This window comes from Arvicanthis niloticus, chromosome 24 (genome assembly GCF_011762505.2).
Source record: "Arvicanthis niloticus isolate mArvNil1 chromosome 24, mArvNil1.pat.X, whole genome shotgun sequence".
NCBI lineage: Eukaryota > Metazoa > Chordata > Mammalia > Rodentia > Muridae > Arvicanthis > Arvicanthis niloticus.
The window spans coordinates 37,738,609-37,751,023 of NC_133432.1; the positions used below are offsets into that span (position 1 = coordinate 37,738,609).

Here is a 12,415-nt window from a genome sequence, read left to right on the forward strand (position 1 = left end):
CAAGAGCATCAGATAGCGATAGTCCTGCCTATTCCAGAAATACAAATGGTCAGTATACTCAATTCCTTTATACCAACTTTACTTCTTATGCATTAGATTTGATAAAAATACTTTTCTGTTGTTATAATAAAAGCATGGCAAGAGGAGCAGGAAGATGGCTGATCATATTTTCAACCACACATATGAGGAAGAGTGAGAACAGCAAGTGAGGTGAGACTATTAACTCCAAAGCCCACCCTTAGTCATGTACTTTCTCTAGCAATGTTCCATCTTCTAAAGGTTGCATAGCCCCCTTCAAGTAGCACCACCTACTGGGGACGAAGTATTCAAATATGTAAACTTACAGGGGACATTCTAAAAGTTCCCCAAGTGATAAGCAATCCAGAAATTAATTCAGGAAGAAAGATGAAAACATGGAGAAACATTCCAACCTCAACCCAATGTAAGCAATTTGCACAGGAGAGGGCAGAGCAGTGGCCCACGTGTTTAAAGACAAGGTGTCTGGAAAATTAGAATTCAGATCTATATTTGAGACCCAAGTACACATAGAAATATAGAAGGAACTAAAATGAACATGCTTAAAGTTCAACTAGATGATAAATGGCCCCGTTTGTAGACTATGGCGATGAACAGATTTCACGTAGAGCAAGGCGATACAGGTTTCTTGCAGATCCAAAATGACATAGCTAAACATGAGATATCATTCCATCCATCATTTGAAATTACTGCACAATCTTCATTGCCATAGTCGTTGTTGGGTTCCTGAAATTGAAAACCCCAAAGAGCAGGCCAGATATCACAAAAGCTCTCTCTGGGATGGAGAATGTAGAAGCAGTGTGTGGTGTGACTTGATAGATCTTAATTTTTGGCATCTGTCTTTGTCTCACATGCTTTGTTTAACTAAAATAATGAGATGGGAAACTTGCTTCCAGCGTCCCAAACTTACAAGAGTCTGGTGATTCCTAGGTTTTGAAGATTTCATCAGGAATTTTCTTCTCAGAATAATAAACTTCGTGTGTATGTGTGTGTGTGTGTGTGTGTGTGTGTGTGTGTGTGTGTGTGTGTGTGTAAGAGGACAAGAATTGGTTGTATTCCTAGTCTGTGAGTTCCAGATTCCTGGGCTTCTTAGATAGCACTATTACCCATCAACTCATCCCATGGGCCCCAAATCAGGACATTTAACACCAATGGAAGTGCATGTTAAACTCTGGTCAGCACTCCAAAAGATTCCCCTTCATATTAAATGTTCCCTAATACATGCATCCATGTTCCCACTTTGTATTTATCTGAATGTACAATTCTACCTCTTCAAGTGTAGTAAAAAATACCTTATAAGAATTTTATATAGCTAGAGTTCATGTATATAGAATAAAAAAGCCCAGCTCAACATACCTGCCCCTCATTACTTTTTATGACAACTAGTTGGGCTCCCATGTTTTTGCGGGCAGTAACAGATTCCTTCCAATTCTTTTGGAATGTGGAGAATAAGTAACAGTTTCCTTGGAAGAGGGTCCAGTCCCAGGGGCAGTGGCGACATAGGTGGTCTGTTGGTGGAGTGAGTCAGGTGGATATTCAAAGTTCTCAATGTACCTGTATCAGTTCAGCCTTTAAAGTCCCTGAGATTTGGCCCTCTTCCATCCTTGAAACTGCACAAGGGGAAACATTTCATTATACACTCCTTGATTTTTTTCTTGTATGTGTTTTGTTCATACATGTGCACACGTGTTTGTTTGTGCACTGTTCTGTGTGTGTGCAAGTGGAGGCCAGAATGGATGTTGGAGATTTTCACCCATCACTCTCATTTTTTTAAACTCTTATGTATATGAAACAACAAAAATGAAATTTAAAAGGCTATAAATTTGAGAGAGTTGTGGGTGCATAGAATAGGAAGGCTGCTATAGGGCGGGAGGGAAATTATGTAATAATATTTTAACTAAAATTTTAATTAGAAATATATTTATTTTATTTTGATTATTTGGTCTATGGAGACAATATCTTACATTTTTTCTTACTTTTGAGACTTGTTCTCTTTGAACCTAGTGCTCCCAGTTTTGGCTAAACTAGTAAGTGTGCCCTGGGTTATGCCTGTACCCCACCACTGTTGTGTTAGGGCATGTGTAGCTATGTCCAAATTCTCTCTGGTGTGACAGATCCAAATTCAGGTCCTCATGTTTGTACATTAAGTACTTTATTCACTGGACTATCTCCCCAGGACAGTTATTTTTCTCTTAACTTCCTGACTCTGTTCCCTCCAAGATGATCCAGGTGACCTGGGTCCCAACTCTTATATACAGATAATAGCAGAGACTTTATATGTCAGAACAGACATTAGGAGTCCGGGTTCATTGAATGTCTTCTGTGTGTATGTCCCAGTGTGTCTAGTAAGTGCCATTTTAAATGTTAATCTGTGTTCTCATTCAACAGATGTGGAAACTGAGGAACTGGATGCCCAGTCTCTTAAGTTATCTCATCCCCTGTGGAAACCCTTCCATGCTCTTGGAGATCCACTTTCTGGTCACTTACCTAGTCCAGCCTTTAGCTGGTCCAGTTTCTGGAGGATGTGTTGCTTTTCCAGATCATGTTCTTGGTATTTAGAAACCCCAGAGCCTATGTGAAGAAAAGACAATGAAAACACTAAATGTTGATGAATCTATGAAAAAGGAAGCATTGGTTCAGGAAAGGAGATGACACATAATCATCCTTCAGGGGTTAGCTTTATTTAAATTGCTTCAAGACTATGACCAAACCTCTAGTTTGGAAAGCCTTTATAAGGAAAACACAATTGTAATTTTAAAAAGATAAAATGGGACATTAAAGCTAAAGAGGCTTCCCCTTAATACCTGGAAAAGAGCTTCACGTAAAAGTCAGAGAGCTAGCTGTCATGACTGGATTGTCATGGGGCTAGGCCACAGGAGCTCCCAGAGATGTTCCTCCAAACAAGAGAAAAAGCTGAATTTTTTATACTTTCAGGGAGGCACAAGAAGTTTCATACCACATGATCTGTTCAGCAGAGCATGCTTGACAAAGAGCACATAGAAGCAGGGTGTCATAACTCAGGAGGCTGACAAGCCACATACAGATGCTTCTTAGCTCTGAGAAAGAGAGGGAGAGAGAGAGAGAGAGACAGACAGACAGACAGACACAGACACACAGAGACTAGGTATTAGGTCTGATTTGGTCAGGCTGTGAGATCCAGGCTTTAGGTGATCAGAAATTCTCAATCTTTATTAAGAAAGCTTCTTATTGTAGTAAGTTTTAATTGACATAGAGACCCAGAACTATTCAATGAACATATAATAAAATCCTGTGGAGAGCTTAGACAAAGATGAGACATCTCTAACATAAGCCCTCCCCCTGAACCTCAGGGATCATGATGAACATTGGGGTAGAAAGATTGTAAGAGTCATAGGCAGCAGAGGACTGCTGCAAAACAGTGTTTCCTGGACCCCACAGTGTTGTGACTGCAGCTCAAACCTGCAGAAGCTCAAACTAGACAAAATCACAACACAGATGGAGAATGGGCACAGGAAGCCTCAACTAGCTGAGTAACAGCAACTGAAACTGCTGGGAAAAGGCAACTGGGATGGAGAGAGGGAAGGATGGAGGAAGGATCACTGTTCTTTTGCCCCAGGAGACTACCCAGGCTCCAGTAAATGGTTTTAAATCCATGTACATAGACAGCTCGAAGTGTACTCAGTGGATTATAAAAATGAAGAAGCCCATGAAGCTGGGAGGGAAAAAGAGTGGTGGAGAAGAGGGGAGGAACTCAAAGACAAGGAGGAGGTAATGGAATTGACCACAACATTTTGTTCATGTGTGGAATTCACAAATAAATTGTAAAGACAGGGCAGACCAAGATATAACTAATATGTGCTGGGTTCCCAGGAACATCATGTCCAAGTTGCAACATCTTATTTGATTCTATCTCATTTGAAGATGAGGAATCCTGATGCCCAGGGAAGTATGGTGACAAGGGTAAATGAGTCAGACCATCTCCTTGAAACTGCTTCCTTCTTGCCAAACAAGAGTCTTGAAAGAACCAGTGGCTAGTTCCTAGAAGGCATGTAAGACCACAGTCCCAGCTTCAGAATCACCTCCACCCATATGCAGGAGGCTAGAGCAGGAAGCTCTAGCATTACAGTTTTCTGACCTTTGACAAGGATAGCCATGAGGAGACCAGCCAAGAGCACAATGGAGATGAGCTGCAGCATAGTGATGAAATGCTCACATTCCTGATACCCTGAGGAAAGGAAGTTGAGTGTTTCAGCAGCCCAAGGTTCCTATGACACTCTAAACCAGGAATAGTCTAGTGTCTTCTTTTTTTCTGAATACAGGATGACAGATAGACATCATTCTCCCACAGCTTAGGTTTTCTTGTTCATAATCCACTAAATGAGCAAAAGAAATCTGTTTCCAGCCTCAGCTATCTCAAGATCCCGCATTTCTATCCTCCAGTGTTCACCTCTCTGGAACCAAATAGGCAATATGTTTAGTCCCTAGTACACCAAGAACCAGGAATTCAGTTCCCAGATGCCACATCCACAGAATCAAGACTTCAGACCCCAACTCTATTTCAAGTCTCAGGCATTCTGTACCCACCCTTGCCCCACAAGATTGAGGATTCCTGTTTGCCAGTATTCACCTCACCTAACACATGCCTCACTTCCAAAGAATAGGAGAACCAACTCACTTTTCACCTGTCTAAGACCCAGAAGTCAATTATTCAACCTCCTCCTCATTAGGAGCAAGGAATCCTGACCCTGGCCTTCATCATTTGAAAATCAAGAACCTAGAGACAATCAATTTCTCAGGTCATGGGATTTCAGGTTTTCAGAAATTCATGTTCTTAGGACTCAGGACTCTAGTTTCCATCCTCTACCTTTCCATGTTCAGGAGTCAAGTCCTCAAATGTTCATCTCCTCATGACCCTGTTTCCAACTTTACATCCTCCATTCCCCAGACATTAGAAATAGACTCAAAGCCCTAATCTTCCTAGAAACCAAGTATTTATTATACCAGTCTCCCTGCCCCTATGACTAAGGACTACCTCTTCTATTCCCTCATCAATTCCCTCTTAATCCTTGTGTAACTTAAAAAGCCTGGTTCAAAGATTCTTACAAAGGCTACTCCTTATTTACAAGCTCCTTCAGAGAATAGTTAGAGCATCCATTAGAGCCTGAGAATGCTGAGTCATGACCTGCCCCTCTCGCTCAACCCTAAGCTTCCTAGGTCTTAGTTTAGCCTCACCCAAGTAACACAGATGTTTGTCCCTGTGCGTGGTGCATATGCTCATCTTCACTGCTGTCCACCAATATGCAGAATTCTGGAGAGCACAGTCTTTCTTTGCCAACAATCTTTTGTCACTCCTCAAATCTACATTCAACCAGGAAGAGGAAAAAGAGAAGTGGTGACTGTTACCACATGAGCTACAGGAAGGAGCCTGAAGATTAAACATAGATGAAATGGACCAGTTCCTGGATTTTCAGGGAGATAGAGGGAAGTTTAGAAGCCCAGAGTAGAGAGTATTGGTCTACTGTTAATGTGATCAATCTCTTTGATGCTTTTAACAGAAAATATTTCAATTCAGCTATTGTATTATTGGGAACTACATCAAAATCTCTGTATCCTACTACAGAGTTATATATTCATCCATGTTCATCACTACTGTATTTACAATAACTCAGAAATGGAAAGTACTGAAGTGCCTATTGACTAATGAATGGATAATGGTAATGTTTTTGCACATTAACTATTCCCATTGAATTTCATATTTATTTTAATGTGTTTTGCGTGAAGATGGAAACCTGTGTGTAATCATAGACTTGGAAATTTGAGGCAGTGAATTCTTAGAGCACACTGGCTAGAAAGACTAGTCATCTTGATGAGTTCTGGGTTTGACTGAGTGTCTCTGCTTCAAGGAATAAGTAGAACAGCAGTCAAGCATGATACACATTATCAACCTCAGGCCTCTATATGCATGTTTGCCCACACCTTTTTTGCCAAAATGTAGGAAAAGGAAAATAGAAAAAAATCAACTTGTGAAATAAGACTCTTTTGTTGTGTTTCCTGGAAAGACAATCTCAACAATCTAGAATTCCCTGCCTTGCATTGCTGATCTTATTCATGGTAAATGTCTAGTGATTGACTCTTGGGACCAAATCATCAACATTTACATTTGTTTGATATTTGTGAGGAAAATAACCTAGAATTTAGAGACTGGCATAGCCCCATGCTGTCACTCATAGCAGTTCAAGGGTTTCCTTTCATATTCTTGCTTTAGCAGAATATTCTTTCTCTTGTGCCTGCTTCAGCTAAATGTTCCTTCACAAGTCTGTGCTAGCCTTTTACCTGTGTCCACTTCAAGAAAACACTCCTTCATGTGTTTACCCCAACAATACAGCTTCCAACATAACTGATTTTACAAAGAATCCTTCAGTTTCTATTTCACTTTCATAAAATTTCTTGAGCATTAGATGAAGGAGTTTTTTTGTAAATGTTTCTGGGACTGGGTTCCGTAACTCTGCATGTTGACTGGTTTGTTTTCTGTAATGGTCTCTGTCTGTTACACTGAGAAATTTTCTTAATATGGAGTTTGAAATATATACTTATCAGTAGACATAAGAGAAAATATTTAGCATGTAGTTAGGGATTATGATGGTTTACTAAAGTTTTGGTTCTAGTCTTTCATCAGAGATCCATAAATTCACTATCCCCAGGAAGTTGGATGGGTTTTCAATACCATCTACTGTTGGTCCTTGGACTAAGTAACTCCATTTAATCTGCCACCTTCAGTCAAATAGGACACAGGTAGAGGGCGTGATTAACAAGTCTCCACCTCCAGAGATTTAAATATTAATGAATTATCAAAAGGCCAGGGGCATAGCTAATTAAGTTACTCCCTCCCTCTTCCCCCCCCCCATAAAATTAGTCTCCCCTGGCTTTTGTCGGGGGAAGTGCTTACCACCTACATCCATTTACCATGCCATGAACAATAAAAGCTTTGGAAAACCAGACTCCACATGTCGCCTGATCTGCCTGATCTGCCACCTCCAGGTTTTCAGCCTTTAATAACTTGAGCTGCCCACCGCCAGCCCGTGGCAGCTATACCAATGTGAGACCCTCTGCTGGTGGCGTGGGAAGCCCGCCTGGGACCCTGATGCCAGACCACCATGAGAGACCCGGCCAACAGACTCCCTCTTCCCCCGTCCTCGAGATTTCTTCCCCACAGCGGGCACAACCAACATGGGGCACGACCACCTATGGTCTACAAGAATCATCCTGGCTGAGTCTGCTAAACAAGTATACTTCCTTCGAGATGTGATACTAAGTCTCTTGGTCCTCTCTCAGCGCACGCCCCCGCGAGCTCCTCGCCTCTATCCTGCTGGAGTCCGAGACCCCAGATGGAGGCCAATCTCGGCGCATGGACCTTCTGCCATGCGCCACAAGTCACCATTTTGTCATGCCCCCCCTGCCGAGGCTGGGGCCCAAAACAGAGATTTCTCACCGAGAGACTCCTACTGCAGAGTCTGCTTTACACACTGTGAGTGCCCTGCTCAGCCCCTACTCCTCTACAATAGCCCTATCTCTGACAAAGGACGGTGCAGACCAGCGACAGAGATCCACACTCATGTACCCATGCACGAGCCTACATTGTTTCCCACAGGTGGTGGACAACGTGCGCAGAGCCAGCTCCACAAGCGCCCCCCACTGGTGTCTGCAAAAACCGTGAGTAACATCTCTCTCTCTGTCCACCCTACCCCCTCTTTCTCTCTCCGATTCTTAGCTATATCCTAACCCCTGCCTAATACAAAAAGACTAGGTCTCTCTCCCCACATGTTCTCCAGCTCAAGGGCAAGATGGCGGCAGCTTCTTAGCCCCCCACTCTTCCCATCCCCCCAGCTCCACAGAGGGGGTTCCTTCACACCTCATAGCTGTCCTTCAAGCCACAGCACCTGCTGTAACCCTCTTTCTAAGACTCCTTCTCGCAGCTGAGACCATCCTCTCTCTCTCTCTCTCTCTCTCTCTCTCTCTCTCTCTCTCTCTCTCTCTCTCACCAGCTCCAAACTCTAGCCGCTAGCGCCCTGCCAGGTAGCTTCTTTCCCTACTCCCCCATCATATGCGACACGCTACAGCTATTTGGCTTAGCCTGCTTGCCTGAAGCAACAGGGCGGAACCCTGCTTGCTACCCAGCCCTGTGTTTCTTAGCCAGCCTATGCTTCCCCTCACCCTCAGTCATTTGCAACTGACTAAAGCTACTTAGCTCAGCCAGCTTGCCTGAAGCAGCAGATCTAAAATCCTGCCTGCACCCCTTGCCCCACTGCTGCCTGCCAGTTTCCACATGTCTTTCCCATAGACACAGATTCCTCACTCTTTCTGCCTCTTAGCCCTCCCCAATGCTTCTTGCTTGCCTTAAACTTTTCTTCAAAGTTGGCCTTTCCTCTTCTCTACATTTAAAATATACCAGCTAAGAAAAAGAAAAGCGGGAATGTAGAACCTCTCTGCCAGAGCACCCAGAAGCCACATGGCAGAGCAAGGCCCCTCCCTCCACTGCTTCTAAACCCGCCATTACTGCTTCTCCCCAACAGGAGGACCTGCAACAAACGTTCCTGTTTTTCAACCAAAAATTTTAAACGTTTCCTTTTCTTCTTAACAGGAACACCTAGAGCAACAATGCTTATGCCTTTCAACCAAAAATTTTGTTTTTTTTTTGTTTTAATGCTGCCTTTTCTCTCTAATACTCGTGATATATGTCCGACATTTTTTCTCAACCTTTATAATTTCTTCAAAATTTATAAAGATTATATAAATTCTTGAGTCTTAATTAACAACTAATTTCTTTTACAGGCAAACTGTTGCTGCCGATCCCAGATACATAATTAACATTGTTTTTCTCCCTCAGCTATCCAAGATACCTTCTAAGACTAAGTTTCCTCAAACACCTTTGCTTTTCCAGGATCTTAATGACAGGCAATAAGGCGCTTGTTCCCAAGCAATTTAATACTCAATATCCAGCCTTTACAGACATCTCCCTGCCGGAGGTGCTGCTTCCCTGCTGTGATTATCCTACAGGTATACCCACATATCCAACAGAGTCCAGCCATCCTCTGGAACCTGCCTGAGATGCCAAGCTGCTTTCTCCCAGCCACCTCATCTGACTGCAGACTCCAGAGACACACTGAGATCCAGAGACAGCGCCACCTCCTGGAACCTGCCAAGCTGCCTTCTTCCAGCCATCTCATCTGACTGAGGACCCCAGAACATGCTGAGATCCAGAGACCCACACCAGGGTCCAGAGATGCACGCCAGAACCCAGAGATGCTCACTACAGAAGACAGATACAGACCTTCCAGCTACAAATGAACTCTTTTTGCCAAAGTCACATAGCTAAAGTTACATGTTAGTGAGGAAAACATAATGTCTATTTAGATTAATCAGATGTCATTACCCTCAAACTGTACAACCTGTATTTAATTGTTTCAATGATCCCCTGCCTTCCAAACCCTACCCTCAATTTCCATTACCCTTGACTTAGTTATGCTACACCCTCTGGCCTATATAGTGTTTTCTTTTGACCACCTCATTCAAAATTTTCACTAAAAAAGAGTGAGATGTTGGGCCGTGAAGAGATGGTTTGGACATAGCCTGGTTGAATGAGCTTTGAACCCAGGAGACCCTTTAAGGGACGGTACGATGTTCAGCTCTGTTCCTAGGCCCCCTTGATACAGCACTGGGTTTGAGATAGCTGGGGGACCCAACAGGACATTGCCTGTCAGGGATGGCAATTATGCTCCCGGATTCCCTATGCTCCCGGATTCCAGACTACTCCCCATGGTCTACATCTCTCATTAACCTGCACATTTCAGACTACAGATGATACAGAGCCACCCCTCTTTTTATGAAAGAAAAGAGAGTGGGATGTTGGGCCTTGGACTATGTAACTCCATTTAACCTGCCACCTTCAGTCAAATAGGACACAGGTAGAGGGCGTGATTAACAAGTCTCCACCTCCAAAGATTTAAATATTAATGAATTATCAAAAGGCCAGGGGCATAGCTAATTAAGTTACTCCCTTCCCCTCCCCCCCCCATAAAATTAGTCTCCCCTGGCTTTTGTCGGGGGAAGTGCTTACCACCTACATCCATTTACCATGCCATGAACAATAAAAGCTTTGGAAAACCAGACTCCACATGTCGCCTGATCTGCCTGATCTGCCACCTCCAGGTTCCCAGCCTTTAGAAACTTGAGCTGCCCACCGCCAGCCCGTGGCAGCTATACCAATGTGGGACCCTCTGCTGGCGGCGTGGGAAGCCCACCTGGGACCCTGATGCCAGACCGCCGTGAGAGACCCAGCCACCTCCTTCTTCCCCCGCCCGTGAGATTTCTTCCCCACAGTCTATGGATTCTTTCTTGTTCAGGGGTCCTCAGGTCACTTAGAGAATTGTTGGTTGTTGCCAAGATATTTATGCCACTGCTGCTTTCTCTGTGTTATTATGTCATGCTTGCCATTGTTGTGGTTTTTAGGCAAGTGCTACATGTTTTTTCTTATTTTATCGAAAATAGATTATTATCTCATACAACACACCCCAGCAGTGGTTTACCCTTTCTCCACTCCTCCTACATTCCCACACTTCCCCTCTCCCCCAGATCAAATCTGCTTTCACTTCTTCTTTAAATCAAAGCAGACCTGCAAGAGAAAACAATCAAACAGGACAAAAGAAGATACAATAAGACAAGGCAAAAGCCCTCATATTGAGGCTGGATAAGTGAATCAATGGGAGGAAAAGAACCCCAAAAGCAAAAAAAAAAAAAAAAAAAGGCTCTCACCCAAAGTTAACCATTAAAATAGATGATAAACCATTCAAGTGTCTTATTGACACTGGAGCAGACCGGACAATTCTGAGACAGCAAGAGGTCCCACAGAACTGGCAGTTGACCCCTGGGCCCAAGCTCTTAGGCATAGGGGGTACCTCTCACGCATTCATCACCAAAGAGACTTATAAATGGGAAGACCCAGATGGGGCTACCGGCCTTATACGCCCCCTGGTAGCTCAAGTAGCCACCAATCTCTTGGGAAGAGATATCTTACAAGCCTTAGATGTGGTCCTCACCACGAAGCCAGAAAGAGACCACATTAAGATAGAGGATATTAATTAAGAAGTAAATAATACCCAAGGAGACCCAAATAGCCCCCCTCCAAATTACCCCCAATTCTAGGGGCCACTGTTAAATTTAGTACTCCCTGCCTTGACTGGCTCTCTGATGAAGCTGTCTGGGTCCCACAGTGGCCTCTATCAAGGGAGAAACTTAAGGCCCTCAGAGAACTTGTAGAGGAGCAGCTGTCTCTACAACACATCCGCCCCTCCCACAGTCCATGGAACACCCCTGTGTTTGCTATAAAAAAGCGCTCAGGGGGTTGAGACTATTACAAGATTTGAAGGCAATTAACAAAACCATGCGAATCTGGGGCTCCCCAAAAAGAGGGCTACCCCATATCTCAGCCATTCCTGCCAAAGTTCCTCTACTATCAATAGACATAAAAGATTGCTTTTTTTCCATCCCTCTCCACCCTCGGGACTGTGAACACTTTGCATTCTCAGTGCCCCCCATTAACAACTCTGGCCCAGCCTTACGATATGAATGGACCATTCTCCCCCAAGGAATGGCTAACAGTCCTACCATTTGTCAGGAGGCTGTAGCCACTGCATTAAAACCCTATTTAGACAAAGTACTCAACGTCTATCATTACATGGATGACATCTTGGTCTGGGGGAGATGCTTCTACCTCCCCCTCCCAACTTAAGGACCAGCTAATACCTTCCCTATCTGCCCTAGGATTCAAAATAGCCCCTCACAAAATCCAACTTATTCCCCCCATTACATTTCTAGGAACAGAGATCTCCCTTACTTCAATACGTCCCCTCAAGCCCACCCTCTCCTTCCCTCAAAAATTAACTCTTGCCTCACTACAGAGCTTTTTGGGCAACCTCAATTGGCTTCGACCCTGGTTTTACCTCCCCACAAGCACCCTTCAACCTCTCTTTAACCTCCTGAAAGGAGATAAAAATCCCTCCTCCCCAAGGACACTGTCCCCAGAAGCAGTCCAAGCCCTAAAATCCGTCAATTCAGCCCTAAATGATATGGCTCTTGCTAGATATGACCCAACAGTACCTATACGTCTCCTTATCTTTAATTCCTCCCCCACCCTTGTAGGAGCCCTTTACCAACCACAGGGGGTGCTAGAATGGCTCCATACTCCAATGGGTGGTGCACCCCGAATTCTAAATGAAGTGGATGCATTTGCCAATATGATTAAAAATGGCAGAGATAGGGCCCTACAGATCCTAGGAAAAGAACCTGACATTCTTGTCACTCCCTTCTCCCTCTCTGATGTTCAGTGGCTGATCAAAAACCATAC

The 12,415-nt window shown here is 43.8% G+C and overlaps 1 protein-coding gene across 1 annotated transcript; it reads right to left on the reverse strand.

Annotated features, from left to right (window-relative positions):
* Positions 1–636: 636 nt before the first annotated feature.
* LOC143438268 (CD209 antigen-like protein A) lies at positions 637–4,211 on the reverse strand. Its single transcript, XM_076923958.1, has 4 exons — positions 4,151–4,211; positions 2,524–2,607; positions 1,393–1,544; positions 637–762 (listed from the first exon to the last, which is right to left on the reverse strand). The coding sequence occupies exons 1-4, from the start codon at positions 4,209–4,211 to the stop codon at positions 637–639; spliced, it is 423 nt and encodes a 140-aa protein (XP_076780073.1).
* Between the last annotated feature and the right edge of the window lie 8,204 nt (positions 4,212–12,415).